Here is a 20,851-nt window from a genome sequence, read left to right as displayed (position 1 = left end):
GTACCACGTCTGTTAGTCAGCATGAGAAAGTAGCCTTAAGGGCTGCAGTACACTGTCATGTAATTATACTATCAATCATAGCATCATAGTTTCAACAGGTTTAATTTGTCCATGTGTTAAAAACGTCTGATTTATCATGTCATTTAGAGATTCAGTCGGCCACAAAGATCTCACCTTCAGACTCCTGTCGTCTCCCGGGGGGCTGTCGGGCAGCATCATTTTAAGGTATTCTTCTTTTGAGAGCCTCTGCAGCGATTTCCCATCCCGCTCTGCATCCTGGAGCCGGCAGGCAGCCTCCTGTGCGTACAGCTGCCTGTGGACAAGAGAGAGGGCACAGAAGAGCAGGGCTCATCAGAAGGGGTCACACGATCCACAAACCTGCGAGCGAGAACTCAAGCCATCGCAGCTCGGGTTGACAGGTGTCCCCAGCTATTTAGAGGATAATGTCAGTATCGGACAAAGGGGTTTCGGGTGAAGTCCGTGTTAGCATGCCAACATCAGGTGCCTCCCTGCTCAGTGCTAGTCAGGTGATCGTGGGGAAACAGGGTTAGAGAGGGAGCTAGGGAGGAAACACTCATTTTCAAACCCATTCCCAGTCTCCTCTCTGTCTGCCAAAAACAAATGATGAAAGAGACTGTAACAAACGAAGCAAAGCACTGTGAAAGGTAGAAAGGAAGGGAAAATAGAGGGACGGAAAACAGAGACAAGGTAGTGCAAGGACGATGCGAGCGACACGGCTGCTGAAGTTGTGTGGCTGTGAGACCTTTGCTTTTAGTGAGCAGCCTGTGAGCATGACACACTGAGTGCTGTTGGCAGGGTGCTAGATGGCCACAGGGGGGTACACTAGACGGCGAGACGATGGGACAGCCTGGCCGTGATGGTTACCTAGAGACATTATTGCTGAGAGTAACCCTCTTTTAAGCTTTTGGCACCATGGCAACCAAGCCCTGAACACATAGATGAGTATTGCCAGATGCATTCTAACTGATCCAGGAGATCTCTTGTTCAAAAACAATTGCTCTGTTGTGAAGGCTGCATCTATGACGAAGAAGTGCAATTTACTGAGCTCTGTTTGTTCGTGACTTGGTGCTAGGAAAAACAACTTTAATTTCCCCCTGAATCTCGAGCTCCTGCCCAATTTGTTCCTCCGTGATCAATCTGTGGTTATGGGAAATCTGCAGCATCGCTAAGGCCCTGACCTCAGTAATGAAAGATTATTCCACCACATGGGAACCTCTGTTAAATGCTTACAATGCGAAATCAGTCCCTTTTTTTGCACAGCGGGATGGAGATGAGTGCGAGAGAAAAAAAGTTATGTTTTCAATGTCTCAATTTCAGCTAGGTATTACTGTCCTGCTGGCGAACACTGTCACAGGCTTCAAATAATACAAAATTAAGCCCACATTTTATTGTGAAAATTCATAACTTTGCTTCTGTCCTTAAACAGGAATGTGTGCAGTGAGTTGGATGAGGGTCTGACAGGTAGAAGTGTTGGTGGACAGTACACAGCAGTGGGATTCTGTGGGAGATACAGCAGAAATGTCACAGCCACTGAGCCACAGCTGGTCCCCTTCCACTGTCAGCATGTGCCACATGGCAGGGGAATGATGAGAGGAATGGGGTGGTGGTCTAGGACATGGGAGGTGCGGAGGGTGGGCTGGGTCAGATCGGGGCCACGGGGTTGACTTTAACTGACTGTGTACCTTGAGCGATCAGCCAGCATTTTGAGAAGGAAGGCTAACAAGCTCTCCGCTCCTCTGGAACAGGAAGCAGCAGCAGCAGCAAGAGACAAACAGCCGGGGGTTAGGAGCATTTTTACACATCCTGCGTTAACATACAATGTTAGTGCAGAGGAGCAACGTTTTTAGAATGAGGGAAGAGAAACTTCATTATGTTAGAACAATATCTGTGAGTAACATTAGGCCATTCATCACAGGGCGCGGTTATGCAAGATGAAATAAAACTGTAGGAATATATAAACAAACAACGGGGAGGGAAACTGAATTACAGAGCTTTTTCATAAGTTGGCAGAAGATGACTTCAGTGCATGCGATCAATCACACAGGCCTTAAGTGGCAAATTTCAAAGCCTCAATGAAATTACTTGGGAGCAGGGGTTTTTCTTTCAGGGCGAATCTCACATTCTTTCCTTCAAAATATGCCCCGAGCCGAACGAACACACACACACACACACACACACACACACACACACACACACACACACACACACACACACACACACACACACACACACACACACACACACACACACACACACACACACACACACACACACACACACACACACACACACACACACACACACACACACACACACACACACACACAGCTGTGTTTCAGCTTCAGCATCAATGGCCCTACTCTCCACAGCAAAGGATTTAATCAGCAGACTGATACATTCAGTTGTAGTTGTTCATATGAAGTCTGCAGGGAGTATATACATTTTGAGCATGCCTGAATAACTGCATACATCCCTTTCCCTACAGGCTATTCTGTGGCTGGTGTCGTCAGGCTGATGTCTGGATCGTTGCCTGGCTCTCCAGCAGAGATGCTGATCTGGTGGAGGCTCAACAGGGCAGTCCACGGGGACGCGGCTTCACGGGAACAATCAATAACCACAAGTGACATGTGCCAAGTGTATTATGTCCGCGGCTTCATTGAGCTTATTTATTTTGTGCCTGTCGGCTTCAATCAAAGCCAGTTATGGCACACTGGTCGGCCTGATGGAGGCGGACACTTGTATTGGAACGGGTTTGGCACACATGCGATAGTAAGTCTGGGAGGAAACAGCTCAGCAGTGAGAGAAAGGTGATGGGGTCAATGAGTGTGACTGAAAAGTATGACATGTACCTTTGCATGATAGCTAGTGTTGAACTTTATATCAACCATGTGAACTGAAACCAAACTCTTTTGTTTTTGTGGCATAAGAGCATATTTGGTGATGTTCTCACACACACATGCACACACTCACCCACACTCTGAAATGTTGGGAGGTCCCTCAGTGCTGCGGTCTTCATCATCACCCCTCTCATCATCGCCAGTAGTCTTCGCCCCCAGCAGCAGTGTACAGCCAAGCTCGGACCGTGTCTGTCCACAGGCCTCCGAGCTGGGCCCCGGCTCTGGCTCTGGCCCTGAGCTGCTGGTCTGGGGGATGGTGTACACCTTGGACGAGTCAGCGGATATACAGTATCTGGCCCCACGGGCGAGGGGACTGCCAGAGTGGTGTGAGCCACTGATCGGACAGCAAAAAAAGCATAACGTAACTCAAAAAATGGCGAGGAAATGAATGCATTCAAAATGAGGTAACAAAACAAACAACTAAACATAAAGTGGTGAGTGAAAGTATATAAAAGCATTAACAATGAAAAATGAGAGAGTCTTCCAGCAATGCAGTGACGTCCCATGTTGAGAAACGGTGATGATTTTTGAAGCTGATTGCTGCTGTCGGCTTCGACGGGGTTGACATTATTTTCTCCACACACGCTTATTCCAGCTAGTTCACCTCTAACCTACATTGGAATATGACTCACATCCAGTCTCTCATGTGACTGTTCCCGTTGAACTTTGTCCTTTCACTATTTAGTCAAATATCAACTGACAAACTGGATTAAAGGGTCAGTGCATTCAAATCCCAGACACATGTTTCCACTTCCTCCCAGTGGTTTCTATCCAATTTGTAACATTTAAGTGACATTTCAGTTTCAAAACTTTTGTTGTTTAGGTTTCTGGTTATATTTATGAACGATATAACACGCTTTCTATTTGAAGCCTTTGGACTAATTTACCCACACTGTGAATTGGCATTTTGAGACAAATATCCTTTCTAATACTAGCGAGGGTATTTCATCCTTCATGTCCCCTGCACAGATGAGTTTTTATCTGGTAGTTACAGGAGAGAGATTCAAATAATCTCTACAGCTTTACATTTTAGTTTGAACATCTTATCATTTGCAAACAAACTTTCATCAAACACTACTCGTTCTGCTTAAATACCCTGAGACATCACAGTTGGCTTGTGTTATGTGTTTCCATATTCATGACCATCTGGGCCACACCCTCCAAAGTGTGCTCCTACTGCTTCATTGTTTGTTCAGATGACACTCGTGTGACAAAGTCCATCACATTAAAGGTGGGAAGCATCGAGGTGGTCAAGGTGATGGCATGTGCTCTTTCCTAAATTCTGAATGATATGCTGGAGTGGACAGCTCTGACACCTCCCGAACAGCTCAGTGATCTGAACAGATTGCTCCCACATAATGCTGCAAGGCATAAACAAAGACATACCCGTGCTATTTCCTAAAGACAGACTGTGAGTGGCTTCGGGGCCGACCCCTCTCTGACACCCCTCCTCTCTCCCAGCTGGGTTCCAGTCTGGTGAGGAGGACTTGGACCACGGTGTGATGAACCCTACCCACAACCCCCATGTTGCTCCAGCCTGACAGCAGCCCCACACAGCAGCTTCAGCACAGCTGGATGAGTCAGGCTGCGGGTCAGGAGTGAGGGAGCACGGAAAAGGGGAAAAGGTCAACTAATAGCCTGGAACCATCCTTTTGTGCGTGTGTATGTTTAACAGATCGGATAATGGGCTGAATAGTGTGGCGGAGGTGGTGTATATATGAATGTACATTCACATGTTTGAACACAGTGGATTGTGCTCTGAGCCATATACCATGAAAAGGGTGTGGGTTTTACTCAGTGGGAAAATTCAATGACCCAACACACAGATGAATTAAGTCAAGACAGAATGGAGTAATTGCCCATAGACAAGAAAAAAACATCAGAGTTGCTGCGGATAATGCAACAACCACATCCAGTCTTTGTGGGTGTCTTCAACGTTGATGCTTCCTGGCACAGAGAGAGCGCTTTCTAACATGTCAATCAAAAATCTCCCAGGGGTATTGAGTTTGAATGGATCTGGTGACTGCTGAGGCAAACGCATATGACTCCAAACCCTCTGACCATGTGTGTAAGCCTCTATAATCTCCCTTTTTAATGCATTTTTTCCTTTTAATTTGACCTTAAAACAAAGAGCAACAAAACATCAGAAGTTTGACCCTAAAAGTGGGTTACTTATTTAACAGATAAAAGTTACATCTTAGCTGTACCTTGAATGTGAAGAGATCTCGCTGAGGTCCCCGATGCTGCCCTCCGTTGCGTGACTCGACATAATAGCAGAAGCGTATCCCTGCGGTAAGTACATTTTCCCGTGATCCTCCTCCGACGCCCCGTCCTCGTGGTGCTCCGACACCCAGGGGTGTCCCTGCTCCCCCATCCTGCCCTGCAGCAACACCCGGGCCCCGGGGGCCACGCAGGGATTAGTGTCAATGCCACTGTCTGTGGACGCCCCTTTGATGTAGGTGAGTCCGAGCATCTCCGGGTCCATCAAGTCTCCGGAGCCAAAGTGCTTATCATCGCTGTTGCTGGAGGCGTTGCTTGACAGAGTGTTGCTACTCGAGTGGCTGGAGTTTTTATCGCCCGTCTGGTGCAAACACAGAGAGCGAGAAATGCAGTAAATCAGATGAGGCCAAACAGCAGCTGCAAATATTTTTTTTTGCATGTTTTAACATGCCTGGCAGACCAGAAGGGAGGGGTCTACCCATCAGTCTACATGTTCATGTGTGTCTGACTGAAGTGACAGCCCCTGATACTGTCTCTAGCTGAGATTAATAAGAAGAAATAGAAACACAATACGCTGAATGTCCCATACTTTGCTCGTGACCTTTTTATTTCTGGTATTTCAGTGAGTAATCGAAGGGATCTGGTCCCCAAAACCGTTTCAAAGGAGGTTCGTAATATTTTATCAACTCCTTTGTGATCAGATAACCAGATTATTGTTGTTATTACTATTCATCACCAAGCACCACTCATCAGACAAACTTTACTTTATCTGTTCCAAAATGTAGATCAGCAACATCGCAAATCAATTTGTTGACCCACAAAAAAACCATGTGGACGAGGTTAACAGCAATGTTTAATTACATCAACACTGACCTCAGGGTTGCAACCTGTCATGTTTTCTTCATTATGCAACGCTTAATGCTGCTGAATTATGGAAGCAACTGAAATCACAGCATAGAAAACGGCGAAAAAAACAAGCAATGTGCATGAGGGGATGGTTTAAATTTTTTGCCTGAGTTAATGCTGAAAGCATTGAGGCAAGTTTTAGTTGCATGTGTCTGCCTCCAGCATCAAGGAGAAAGAAAAGAGAGTGAGAGAGTGCATGGGCCAAAAAAAAGATAAATGAGATAGCGGGGACAGAGAGAAAAGGGGAGGATGAGAGAATGAAGCACTTAATATATTCAACCTTCGAGGAAAATGTGTCCTAGAAAAGTCTGAGACAACCACAAATGGTGATGAGATGAGACGCCCGTTAGCAAGCTGATGAAGGCAAAGTGATAAGCGCAAAGAGCGGCAAGAGGGGACGACACCAGGCTGAACACCCCAATTGAAAAGCTGATTGCTGCAAATCCCATAAACAAGGACAATCACCCTGATTCACACAGTGGTGTGGGGTAAACCAGGTCTGACAGTGCAGAGTGAAGCACTGCAAAACACTCCACTGCAAACACAGCACACACACTGTCAATGCTGCATTAAACTTTCAAACGCTGTGCCCTCCAGAGCAGGTTGACAATGATTTCCAGTACATGCTATGTGGGCAGCGTCTGTCATACTGAAATGAAAGTAGGTCAGTCATTTACCCTGGACAGCTTGTTGGGTGAGTCCTTTCCTCCTTCTCTTTGCTTCAGAGGGTTCAGGATCTTGGTGGAGGGGATGTGCCATTTGGCCTCTGTGCACCAAGAAGAAAAGGGGAGAAAAAAAAAAGAGTTATATGCATTTGAATCAGGACTGGTTAACAACTGGTCAACAACTGGTTAATCTCCTGAAAGTAGCCCCCTGTAAAAACTCTCTCTGGGAGGATTGATGTTTCTCAAACACGACAGTTGCAAAAGTGGAAAAGTAAAACAATACAAATATCTCAGGATGAAAAAGAGGTTCCACAGAAGTCGAAAACAACGAGATTCACAAGCTTCCTGTGATACATGATCTCTGCAGCTGATTGGCCGCAGTTCAGGCCTGAAATTGCCTAAAGAAAACAGATTTACCTGCAGATCTGGTCCTCTCCAGAGTAGGCTCTCTCTCCCTGTGGATCTCCCCGTCTCCCCCCTGGATGTCCCCTGCACGCTCATGAAGAATAGGAGAAGGACACCTGCAGAAACAAAGAGGTTTGTAAATTATTATCCTTTCCTACACGACAGAGCAAGTTCCTTTCATTCGAAAAACTCCTGCTCTCGAACAAAAGGCACATTTTTCAAAGTGGGTCTTAATTAAATCTTAAAGAGCTAATAAAGGTTACAGATGAACAGAGGCAACTGTGTCTCCTGATGTCTTCAGTATTTAACAAAGACTGTAGCTGGAGCTCAATGGGCAAGTCAGCGTGTGTGCTGTTCTGCATGGCGGCAGCTCTGACGGTGCACGGTGATCCCAGAGAGTCGGGTTCACTTTTGAGGCCTCTGACAGGGAGGCAGCAGCATTGAGCTAAGCCTCTTGTCATGGTCTGTAACCGCTTACACACAGACAGTCGTCTCTGATGGATTCTTCTCATGTTTGAGTCTCAGACTGACAGATGTTACACCTGAGCAATGCGCTGCCCTGCCAACCATTATATGAATGAAAGTGTGGGGAAAAGAGTAGCATGCTGCAAAAAGATCCATGGTGATAAATGTTGTAGACGGGACAACACATGGTGACAAAAAGAAAATGTGGTGGCTAAAGTCATGTTGGCAGAAGCTTCTTGAGCTCTGTCTGCTTTCTCCAGAATTGACATTTCTGTGATATTTTTAACAAAAAATTCTTTTCAGCGGCCAACTCCTAAATTACAGAGTAGTTTGCTCAAATGGCATTTTAGTCACAGTAGGAGACACTGGAGGACGAGAGAAATCTTTATAATCACTTGTTATTATACTTGAGTGTGCATCCTTTCTAGATCTCCTGAACAGACAAAGAAAGATGTTCTCAAAGTAACTCCAATGAAAAATACTGCACCAGGCTTGGATTTAAATTAAGACTATAACCTAATGGCTATAAAACTATATGGTTTGATTTTTTGTTCATTGATGACCTTCATGTTCTGCTCAGAGAAATCATGAACCCAAGGCTTTGGAATGACTGAAAGGAAACTTTACTAATACGTGTTAAATAAAAACCAATCAGATACATTTAACTCATCATCCTCCATCATTTTCTCTATTTTAATGTGTGAGTGTGGCTTTAAACAACAGCAGAAATCCTTTTAATATTTTGTTGGAATACTTCCTGCAAAATGGTATAACAACTGGTCAAATGTGCCTCGATGATTTGTTCATTTCATGTTAAAAAATTGCAAGTTCTCAGAAATAGCACCGGGGCTGATTGTAGCTGCATTCATCACTTCAGAAAACCCATAATCCTGCAGGGACTACTCATGAGGCTGTTTCAAATAAAAATGTACACTGCTGGGGGGCCATACCCGTCGTATCCAGGCTGCTGGGACCAGGTGCCGCTGCCGCAGGGTCCTGGATCACTGGAGGAGGACTGGTTACTGGGGGAGCTGCGGTAGTGCTGGTCCCCCTTGTTGCATGAGGTGACCTGGGGATTTTCAATATCCTGCATTGTCCTGCAGAAACAGAAAAAAAAAAAGCTTGGGTTAATCACACTGCCACATATGATCAAAACTTGGGCTGTGTAAGAAACCATGTACCGTTTATTCTAGAGGGCGTCTTATTGCTCACAATTTCATAGAGTCAAGAAGACATTATGAACTTGGTAGTTTTATTAAACCAATAGTCCCAAACTAGAAGATATAAGCCAATATAGAACAAATACAATCAGTGATTCCTTCCTTAAGATACGAAAGAAATGCAAATGTGGGTATTTGATTGATAAATCGATTAATAAATAGTTAAAAAATGTAATAATTTGCAGTGTCCTAATTAGGTAAATTGGGTCGTCCAATACCTGAAAAGTCAGTAGATTGATCCCCAGCTGCTCCGATCTACATGTTGGCAGGACTTAGGGCAAGAAACTGAGCCTTAAAATTGCGTCGGATGGTGTTGTACGTGAACATGCGTTTGTCTGAATGGGATCTATGAATGTGTGCGAACATATTAATTCGGCATAAGGGGTATTGCCCAACTAGAAAAGCTTTAAATGCCAAAATTACCATTTCATTTTGGGGTGATTTAAATATTTAATATAATTATAAACCACTACATTACATTAACCATTACATTTTTAGTTTAATCATTATTGTTTTTTTTATTTTATTTTAAATTATGCATATACATTTATGCCAGTGGCTCTTCTCAAACAGACTTCAAAAGCCTTTTTTTCCTTGCCGTCTGATTTTAATGTCTATATCATTGGGTGTCAGGTCTGAGAATAGTCACTTCCTGTATGTGCCGTGGAAAATCTCTCACAAATGTGCGAACTGTCAGTGAGGGAGAAGGTGTCTTGTTCTCCAAAGACAAACAGAAGAAGAGATTAGTTATGGTAATAAGCCTCAGCGACTAATCCAGATGGTAGAGCCCTCAGTGTATGTGTGTGTGTGTGTGTGTGTGTGTGTGTGTGTCTGTGTGTGCGCATGTGCAAAGCAAAGGCAGAAGTAGCTTCTATATGTAAGAGGATGATCGAATTTTCTGCTTTACATAAAGTTGACTCTCTTTCCGAGATGTCGACTTGCACATGATCTGTTAAGACGTTTATCTCCATTGACTTTGACCATGATCTCAGCTCAACTCGTCCAATGTGTGTGTGTGTTATCACTGTCCTTCAGTTAGTCCTGAGCCGGCTCAATACGCTAAGACGAGAGGCTTCTCTGCTTCTTCACGTGGCCGAGGCGACAGTGTGGAGTGAAAAATAAACACTGGATTTGAGTTATGTCTGCTGCCAGGGGGCCAAACACCAAATACACTGAAGAGGGTTCGGATGACCAGATGGAAATATGACTGGAATAACATAGACGGGATAGCTTTCACATTCTATCTCTAGCTACACATTCTATACTATTCATTTTTACTTTGTCTTTTCCTTATATGTTTTACTTTAATAACTTGATTCCACACTTGTATAAACACATGTGAAGATTAGGAATGTGCAGATAAATCAAACAAAAATAATCAAACTTTATTATTCCAAAACCACATTATTAACATGCTCTCAAAAGCTGACAGATTCCTAAGAGGGGCGCACCAGTAGCTCTCCTGGTTACGTGCGTAAAATGTATCAAGGTTGATTCTTCACCACAGCAGAACTGGGTTTGAATCCAGGCGAGGCCCTTTGCTACATGTCATCCCCTCTCTCTTTGCTTCCTTTCCTGTTGCTGTCAAAAAAAGGCAGCAATGCCAAAACAATTTCTTAAAATAAAAAGGAGCTGACGAATCCTTCACATCAGCCCTTTCTGCTTTGTCATCAAGTTCCCTTTGTTTCTTCCATGAGAAACTCACCCAACTGTCAGTAACTCAATCGCAGCACACATCATCAAACACCTCGACCAGATCGCTACATTTCCGCCTTGGCTGAAGTGTGAGTCTTCTCTGCCGGGGCCATGCAGGCACTTTAATGTGAACCAGCAGCAGCTGCTTCTTATTCTCTCGCTCTTCCTCCTTTAGACATATAATGTTATGTTCTCTCTGCATTGAAATAACACTTGAGGCTGCAGAGATTAGCAGTGGGTCTCGGTTGGCTGCATGCTAGGTGTCATATTTAACTGTACCAAATCTGGATTCTGCTCTATGAGGATGGGATGATATTTTATCTAAGCAGTAAAAACTCATGTGCCCCCTAGACGAGTGGTTTGCCAATCTTTTTTCAGACACCCCCCAAGAAGAACCACCTGTTATGTTACAGAAATGTGCATTTGTATTTAAGCTGGAAGTAATCTTTCACTAATAATTATCTAAGAGTGGATATAATTAAGACCATTTAACCATTTAAATGTACCAAATGTTTCGGTTGATTTGATCAAAATTATGATTATAATTATGATTATACTTCCACTTTGAGGTGACATACAAACAAATACTTTTCCGTTTTAAAATAGCGTTTCAAAGTTAAAAAAATCTTCCTCAACACAAGTGGTTTCGTTCCACATCAGTAATAATCTCAGTTAATACTAACACTCCAGTAAACGTATATAATGTGACTACTAGTAGCTACTTGGAAAGTTTTCATCTGTTACTCTATTAATTTTAATTGTCTTTTGCAATCTAGTGTTCATGTCCTTTATTCACAACACATACCTGTGTTCAAATGTTACAACTAAATCAATATATGGATTGGTATCCAAACTAAATTACCGTTTCATTTCTTTAGTTGAGCCTCACCACAATCTTTGCATGTACTGTTTGTCTCTACAAAAGATGATCTAATTTATTCTGCATGTCCACACAGCATGGAAAAATGAAAAAGCATAAGCTAGACATACAAGCACTGACCACATTTCTCTCCCTCAATTAAGCTACATGTTAATATATTTTTCTAGAATATGTGACTGTAAAATATTCTATTCCACCCTCCTGGCCTCTTCAGTCTACAATTCCTCCAGCCCCCTCCTCTACTCCCTCTCCCTCTGGGGTGCTGCATATCGTGGTCCAGGAAGAGCGCTCTCTTTGTTTCTGTAGTAATTGGATGAGATGAGCTGAGCCGTGTCAGTGTCCCGATCACCTCCTCCTCAGCAGGGTGCAGGAAGAGGGAGGGAGCGAGGAGCGGGGCGAATAAGGAGAGAGAGAGAGATGGGAAAAGAAGGAAGGAAGGAGAATGGAGTGCTCCCACTGCCAGGAACTCTGATTAGGCAGAGAAGGCGGCCATTATTCTAGGATAGTCAGCACAGGCAACACCAGGGGAGGTCGGTGTGACGCACTGGAGAGGTTATCAGGCCTGTAGGGGGTTTCATTAGAACGAACAAATCACTGCATTGCATGGCTGGATGGAGATGTCCAAAAGCCGAGGACAGAACAAAGTCTGAGTGTGGCCTTATCATCTAAAAGGGAGATGAAAGCCCTGAATTCATTTTACTAAAACGCTCCATTTAAAACAATATGTATGCAAACGACTGAGCGAAATAACAGACCCTCAAAGTGTTATTTTGAAGGGCTACTTAAGTGAGAGAAAGGGCGGAGAGTTCAAAGATTTCATCTCAAAAGAATTGGACCTTTTAAACATTGTGATGTTCACGCACAAGCTTTGCTCAGTCGAGCTTCTATGAAAACCCTCGTATAGAGAGCGCGACTTCCAATAATGGCTTCAAAGCATAAATGTGCTCATTTGTTTAGTACATTTTTTTTTAATTGATTCTTCACTTGCATCTATTCAGAAAAAAAAATATTAATCCTGCAAGGGCGACAGACACCCTTTTCTTTTCTTATTGATGCCATCGGGACATGAAGAGGATTTCAATAAATAAGATGAGAATAAGTGTTTCAGACATAAATCACCAACCCCACCTTTGAGAAAGATCTAATACTCCTTTACTCAGTGCACTTTTGCTTTTATTGTGTGTTAAGCAATATAGAGCAGTGGATACAATTTCTTGAATAATGTAAAATCATAGGAGGTCATAGCCTAGCGATATCTTTTCTGATGCAACCTTCCTGTAATCAGATTACTCTAAAAGAAGCATCCCCTTTACCAACTAAATCGAGGGTTAAAGCAAGCAACACAAGTTTTTTCCTGTCTATGAAGGAGTTGGAGGTTATGATTGCAGGCTTAATAATAAAATCCATATTCTGTCACTCACTAATTCATATGTACAACTCTGATCAGAAGAGAACCAGATGGGAGGGACAGAAAATAATCTACCTGGACCCATCTGGCAGCTTCCTATCGAAGGAGGTGCTTCGCGGGATCCCTGCCTGGTGCTGCTGAAGGATCTGCTGGCACTGCAGGCGATCAGGGCCCTGCGTTGGCGAGCTTCGGGACAGCGCCGGACCGGCAGTCGGGGGCACACGATGCCAGGTGGTGTTTCTCCTGAAGGGGGTCTTGTACTCGCAGGGTGTGCCCTCGCTGTCGACCTTGTACTCCACCATGGGTATGCGGTAGAGCTCGGAGCAGCCCCTGAGAGGGAGAGAGGGAGGATGGGTGAGGAAACAGGGGTTAAAGGTCAGCGGTGAGGGAGGAAACTGTGATAGTCACATCTTACTTTAATGGTAAGTGTCTCTTACGATAACAGCATCTACAGTCTCAGATCACCTCTTAAGACAACCTTAAGGATGTCTATTTTTAAAGTACCCGTGATTAGTACATTAATCCTGGATCAAAGCGTTCCACGTTCCATCAGTTTACAATATCACATTATTCCACTATTAGAACTTCAGTGGTATGTATATATCTACAGTTAATTCATTATTAATCATGTAAAAAACATCTTTAGAATAAGAAGAATTGAATAGCTCATTAATAGACATTGTAACTGTTGCATAAATCCACAGTAAAATATTAAAAATTATTCTAGGTAATATAAATACATCATGCTTTTACATTACATATTATTATGGATTCCTATATAATATTCATATTAAACTAAATGGACAATCAAATGACATTTTTCTGTTGCACCCATAGCCAGCTTCTTGCCACTGCACACAACCGTTGACCCTGATCTCCTCAGTAAAAATTGGTGAGGAGGGGTCCCTTCTGTTACCATGACTACACCACAACACACTAATGCTGTCAGGAATATTTAGCCCGAGGCTGACATATAGAGATAGTGTCACACACATGCCTGCACACAGATAACAACAGGCACACACATGAATGTGCTCACCGAGGGCTTACGAGCACATTAGAGATACCTGGAAAACTGTGGAAAACACTTTGCCCTTTTTAATAGAACTGAAAATCTCAGCTTGCAGTTAAATGAGACAAGGGGGGGGGGGGGGGGGTCTCCCATGAGTGGCTCCACACCAGAGGCTTCAGCCCCCTCCCATCTCCATCCCATTACTGCTAACAACACTGAAGATCTCTGGGATGGACAAGGCCTCTGATGCCATTTCATGCAACATTAATCTTCGGGGCTGGGCAGAGGCTTGATGTGTATGTTTGGAATGACGGGGGGTTACAGGGTGGTGGGTCAGGTTTAAACAGCCTGGGCACTCTGCTAGCTCTCAAAAAGAATCTCAAGCATGACCCCAATGATAACACTACCCTCCCCCTCCAAAGTCTATTTTCCAGGATCCGTTGGTTGTGGTGGTGGGGTACTGGAAAATGTGTATACTTTGCTGTGGTCCTAGGTGTACACACAGCGGAACATGAGGAGGGCGCACTGGCTGATTGCAAAGGCTGTGGTGGAGGGGGCGAGTAATCCCTCTCAGAGACCCTTTCATCAAACTGGGCCATGGGTGGAAGGGGTAGTGGGTGTTATAAGATCTTACTATAAGATCATTCTTCACTCGTCACATGTCTCTCAAATCTGGTCAATGTCAACGCCAGGCTGGCCTCATGTATGATGAACGGCTGTCAATGTTCTATGTCCGCTACATCTCACGCTTTGCATAATTCATTGGCTGTATGTAGGTAGCATGCATCGTTGGCTTGATATATGGGACAGCGAGCATAATGAGTGGCATTACAGCAACTTCCGTGAATAGAAGAGGAGTTTATCTTGTTAGCTGAAGCTACTGCAAAGCCCGTTTTCCGCTGGTCAAAAAACTCACTCACACCCTCTAGCTTCTTGCTTTTTATATGTAATGGGAGAGGAGTCAATCCTCTTTTAAAGCGGGTTTACCCACGTTTACAAAAACAGCGTATACCCGCTAATGTTGGTGTAAAATAGGTATCAATGTACTATGACCTCAGATATAACAGATTTAACAGAGAACATGATTATCTTGTTATTCTAATTGTCTTCCGTGAGGGCTTTCAATAACTTAATGTTCATTTCAGAGGAAAAGGATGCTAACAAGAATGTTAAATCCTTGCATATTGGTCCATTAGTTTAAACAAGACTGCTAACCCACTCATTACCTTGATTAACTGCGAGTGTGTGTGTGTGGTTGTGCGTGTGTGTAGGTGGTCATACCAGGTTGCCACACATAATTAATCTCTGAATAGGCTAAACCTTGCTAACAGCCTGTCAACAGGAAAGGTCTCAGCTGTAGCCTCTCGCTGTGCTTTCTGCATCAGAAGGACTAAGAACTGACTAAATTAATTTCTCTTATGATCCTAATGTTTTCCACCCAGTTCCACACAAGCTTAGCTGGAGGTGGAAACGCCAACATCCTTTTGAGATGACGTTTATGTTGAACGTACTTCTTGTTGGTAACGTATATGGTGGTGACTAAGCCTCAGTTTATAAATCATGTAAAAAACAGCAGGAAGCCTGTGTTTGGTCAACAGTAAAACCTGAGCTTGAGGCTGGTGGCTGATGAGACACTGTTAGAACCAGTCAGCCAGCCATGAGGAGAGTCGGTTTCCTCTTGATTCCACCAATAGCTGCTGTTGCACTCTTCAAACTCAGTGAGAGGCGATATAAATTATTCTACACTGGCCTACATAAGTTTGTAGAGAAAATAACTTCTACAGCTTCAAACTAACATCAAGTCAACTAAAAATACAGAATTAGCCACTGGGGGCAGTGTTCAATATTTTGGAGTCTACTGCTGTATCTGGTATCCGGGCTGAGACTCGGACCTCTGTTAGCCTTACACTGTTCGGAGTCCGATGAGTTTCTTTTATCATACAAGTCGAACGTTACGCTACACAAAACACAAAACAGTGACACTTTATGAAGATGCTTTAGGTCCAACTAATCTCTGTCAATAAGGACTGTCTACCTGCAGGCCACCACATCCTGCTCACTGTTTGGTCAAACTACAGAAACCTGAGGGCTTCCAGCGCCAACCACTTTTCCTTTGCCTACAGATTCTGTATATTTACAAACAGACAAACAGGTTTATAGAGATAAGTAACATGACTAAAAGAGAACCAGGAGTTCAGCTCATTTAGTGGCCTGTTATAGGTGAACAATCAGCTCCTTCAGCCATTGTGTCTTAACGAATTACAATAGATCAGTGTGACGACAGGACCTTAGACCTCGGTCAGAGAGCTGTCACTCTAATGACATGGCCAGCGACCGAGGGACGTGCTAATCCATTCCCACAGTCAGAGTCCATGCCACAGTAAAGAGCCGCAGAGGTTGTGACCTCCGCCAGCCCTTTGCAGACTATTGTCAAGAGTTTCATGAAATAATTTGTGCTCAAATGTGCATAGGTTTGGGGGAAAAAGGCAAGAAAACTGATTTCTTTGCAAACTGATCTTAAGGAAATAGGCTCCTGTGCATAACGTGATGGGATTAGGGCGAGCAATTTGTGATGCAGACTCTCTGAGTTTTGGTTTAGTGGCGCTCTCTTTCACAGGGTGTTGGCATGGGAAGTGAGAATTCCAGCTTAACTTCGGTCCAGATGAGAATCCATGATGACAAGTCTGATGACACTTCAAAGCAAAGGTCACAAGTGGCCTTCTAAGTGTCACAGGCAATACCCATTATCAGCAGGGGTCTGGTGCAAGTTGAACCCATTTAGATTCAGGTTACCCACCATCTCAAACATAAATCTTAGCGATCAAAACCTAACAAAGTACAATATGTTATAATAAAAAGCATAAAAGAATGGTTCTCTAAAACACACATGCTTCTTGTTTGTGTTGATGTTTCTGTGTCTTGTAGTAATCATTCATTTTAGTCCATATTGTACAGATCCCTTTGTTTACACTACCATCTCTGATGACCATATACCAAAACATACAATCAGTGCCATGTTCTGTGCATTGCATTCCTGTTTCAAAGGGCTAATCTAGTTCATCCTTTTCTCATTAGTTTGATCCGAGGCTAACATGTTGAACTTGTTTAAAGCCTCTCAGAGTGATGATGGAAAAGCCTCTTGTATTGCACTGGGCTAAAAACCACATCCTGCCTCCAGTGTAAATAAATTCAATACTAGGTAAAGCTAATATTAGAGCCATATCATCTCTGGCTATAGACGGAGAGAGCTGGGGAAAACAGTTTAAGATATAAACAGCTTCAGGAGGTTTGCCACAAAACAGTGCTACACATTCATTCAGCATAATCTTAGCAGCCGGATGAGCCCATCAGTCCTCAATGAATCGCAAACTTTATGGGATAAATAATTTGTATCAACTACGTATCAACAGTGAAGAGGAAACACTCTCCCTCCAGCCCCTGCATGTGCTTATGAAAACATTTTTGCTTGTCAAAGTAGCAGTGTGGAGCCAGGGTGCATTGTCTGGAGGTCATGGGACTCTTGTCCATTGTTGTTAGACTAACCCCCATCTCTCTGGCCACGGGGGACTGACTGGGGCCTTCTGGCCCCTGCAGAATTCCTTTCCTTTGAGATAAAAGTGGAGAAACTGAAGCACTTATTGTTGACTGCAGCACTTTAGCGACTCAAAGACGCAGGGGCAAAAAGAGTTGAGGGTCCTCGAGATTCTTCACCCAACCTCCCACCTCTTGGTCTATTGGAGCTATGGTTGAAACATTTGCAGGCCCCTTGGAGCGTTTGGTTCCCATGGGTCGACGATGAGAAATTGTGTCTCAGTGTCAAATCTCCCAGTAGGGCTCAACGTCAGACACCAGTATGGTTCTCTACTATAATACCTACTAATCTGCCACATGCATCTGTTAGCAAACGCCATATATGGGTCAAGCTCAGTCCATAATACATCGCACCGCCCATGATGGACAAACAGCATAACAGAGCATAGTTCTGGGCACAGTGCTATGTAGAATGTTATTTTAACTCTTTTATTGGCAGTCTCAAGTACCTTAACAGGCTTCAGTTGTGTCACTCAAATCAAGCCAGATGTCTTCAACTGGCACAGAGACTCTTTTACCAAATACTGTCACCACATCTGCAGGGAGCAGGACACGTGTGTCGCCACAGAACCAGTTTTGGAAGATGCTTGTTTTGTGCTTTCTCCTTCCATGCACTGCGATTATGTTTGTATCATCATGTATCATCACAGATCGTGGTAAGAGGATTAGAAGTCGGTTCAGCCAGAGAGGCCTCTGTGTTGGATTCACAGACGAGGCATGTTAGCCCGCCATCTGGGAGAGCAAATATGTTACTCCTCTTGTTGCCAAACCAGAGCGCAAAGTTGAAACACAGTTAAACATGTGACGACTATTCAGTCTTTGACACATATACACACACAGCTGTTTAAGTTTGTATCATCCAGAATATTTAGCAAGGATTACATTTAAATTATTATAAACAAATATGCATTCGACCTACCGGTAATCTTATAGACACAGATTTCAGCTAATTTACCCACCAGTGAAATATCAAATGGCACAAATTGTGTTTCATTAATTGTTGTCATCTATAGGCTTTTCATATAAGTGATAACCAACAGAGAATGGGATTAAGTGAAGGTTTGGTCTCTGCACACTGATGTCCGTGAGAAAGTGGGAACAGCATTTGCTGCTACACAAGCCTGTGGGCCAAGAGCACAAGCATAACAAAGCTGCTGAAAGTGTGAGTGTGAACAGGTGATGGATCTGATTTCACACACAAAACAAGCAGATGTGCTTTCAGAACAAGCATCTTACACAGAACTTCATCTCTTCCCACAAAAGATTGTTTAAAACATTCCCTTTTTCTTTATTACAGGGCGACGGAAACACTCCCATCCTCGTTGATGAGTGGAAGATTGGGTGAGGTTTCAAAGAAGCAATCTGCAAATTTGAGCTGTCAGACAATGGGAGCGAGAGTTGAGCCATTAATCAAAAAGCTCCTCTCATTATCATTAGGGAGAAATGCTGACTGTCCGTGCTTGCATGACTCCACAGCCGCTGCTGGAGTTTTCTCCCCGCGACAAAGCCACATCAATACAAAGAGCGGCTCTTCTCCAGAGAAATCTGCGAGAACAACATCAGCCCTGCTGCAGCTAAAACAGTATGTAAGCATTTCTTTATGCTAATCAGCTCAAATATGAGAGCAAATGTCAAACTAATTTACCCCAGCTGCATGGAAAAATGAGACAAGCGCCACTTCAAACATTTTTGAGGAGCACCTGCTTCTGTCTCACAAACCGCAGCAGAACAGCCTCAACTCAATGACAATAGTAAGTCTGCAAGTTTGTTTAGACTACATCCATTCTACCATGCTTGAGTTAGAAAATGAAAAATCTAAATCTGATACGCCAGCTGTGCAGAGTTTAAAAGCATATAAAATGGAAACGTTTAGAAACACTGCTGGCCCCATTTTTGTTTAAAAACTATGGGGCAGCGTTTCAGTTTGGACACAGAGATGTTTGGAAACAATGTCATAGACACTCACAACAACAGTCTTTTTGAACATGACTTAACCTTCCCTGACTTGTCAGGCTCCGTTCACAGGACTAACCTCCCAAGAAAAACAACCAACATGAGCCTAGGCAAACAGGGTAGAACACAATTAATTATAAGCGTTGCTTCTTTAGCAATGAGCTGTTGTGCAGTTCAATTCTGCAATTTTCAATAATATAATTGCTTTTATGTGGAGGCGACAAGCTTACTATTCAAGCAATCTGTGTGCAAAGGCACATGCATGGGCGGTGATACACACTCCTGTGGATAGTGATTTTTAGTTTGTTTTGAAAACACAGTTTTTTTTTTAAAAGCTTTAGTCTGTAGTATAAGTATTTAGGTAAAAATAAGAGAAGGGAGAGGATTTACCTTCGTGGGGTTCCGTCTTCATGAGGCTGGATAATGACCACTTTGACAGTGAGGGAGGTGCGCAGCAGGTCAATCATTTGCTCATGAGAGAGGGTAGCGACGGCCACCTTGCAGATCTCCACCAGTCGGCTGCCCTGCCTCAGGCCTGCCTTCCAGGCGAAGCCAAAGGGCTCCACGTCGGCCACGATGCCCTCGAAGTTTACGTGGAAGCCAAGCTGGCCGAGGCTGTTCCGACGCAAAGTTATATCTGATGTTTCACAGCCTCTGGTAGTGATCTGGAAGAAAAAAATATATACATTTGTACCAAAAGGGACATTTTCTTTTGATTGCACTGATTCTGACGTTAAGACAACAAGACTTCACATAGACTTTGGTAGAAAACATGTGAAAACATGAAATAGGCAGTAACCATACATACTCACACTAAGAAAACAGTGAGTGATCCTAATATCCCTTAATAGGATCCTTCTAAGTCAAGTATCAAAGCAATGGGCTTCCACAGTGTACAGTTTGGATCTTTTTTTAATGGATGTGTGGGATGTACCACTCAAGTGTCAACACACCCAGGAATAATATTATTAGAGCATTTAGAGCCTAGTGAAAATCCTCTCCTTAGACTCAAATTGTTTGTTTGGCTCATTCAAAGAAACCCTTCAAAATAGAAGTTAATGAGAGAGGGTACATCACAGAGCTAACGCTTCAGTCCCAAAAAAATCTACAGAGACAGCTAAAAACCAACACACACTGCTCAAAATAGACACCTGTTTCTTTGGACACCAGCTACAGTAGCTCTGCGGGTGCTGCTAGGGGGAATTAGGATCTAACTGGCCCCTGATACATGGACCTGTCCACAGATCCGAGTCTATTAGTCAGAATTAATGACTTGGAAAGACCTTGAGAGCAACGTTTGTACAGAAACATATCAACTGGCAGCTTGTGACGATCTCCTTCACCCCTTGTTCTCTGAATTCTGCCAGAGACTTCACCCATGGCTCCTTGGTGGACAGGCTCTGCTTGGTTTGTTGTGTTCTTGGATGAACAGCCCTAAAGTAGTTTTTTTTTGTCCAGTCGTGGACTTGCATGCAAATTGAGCTGCTCACTTTGCTCAGGGGAGGCCTGGCCT

General features: G+C 43.6%; 1 protein-coding gene across 4 annotated transcripts in view; it reads right to left on the bottom strand.

Moving 5' to 3' along the window:
• The window catches only part of LOC128453574 (signal-induced proliferation-associated 1-like protein 2), an 81,078-nt gene that overhangs the window by 11,586 nt on the left and 48,641 nt on the right, over positions 1-20,851 (bottom strand). For all 4 annotated transcript variants that reach the window (XM_053436547.1, XM_053436548.1, XM_053436546.1 and 1 more), the window contains exons 9-16: positions 19,729-20,003; positions 12,858-13,112; positions 8,530-8,676; positions 7,127-7,230; positions 6,722-6,810; positions 5,126-5,499; positions 2,992-3,252; positions 175-313 (exon numbers count right to left, since the gene is read on the bottom strand). In XM_053436547.1, coding sequence (XP_053292522.1) covers positions 175-313; positions 2,992-3,252; positions 5,126-5,499; positions 6,722-6,810; positions 7,127-7,230; positions 8,530-8,676; positions 12,858-13,112; positions 19,729-20,003 — 1,644 coding nt within the window. The remainder of the gene's footprint in view (positions 1-174; positions 314-2,991; positions 3,253-5,125; positions 5,500-6,721; positions 6,811-7,126; positions 7,231-8,529; positions 8,677-12,857; positions 13,113-19,728; positions 20,004-20,851) is intronic.

This window comes from Pleuronectes platessa, chromosome 12 (assembly GCF_947347685.1).
Source record: "Pleuronectes platessa chromosome 12, fPlePla1.1, whole genome shotgun sequence".
Taxonomy (NCBI): Eukaryota; Metazoa; Chordata; class Actinopteri; order Pleuronectiformes; family Pleuronectidae; genus Pleuronectes; species Pleuronectes platessa.
The sequence above is the reverse complement of the archived record's forward strand: the minus strand, read 5'-3'. Positions and strand labels throughout refer to the sequence as shown.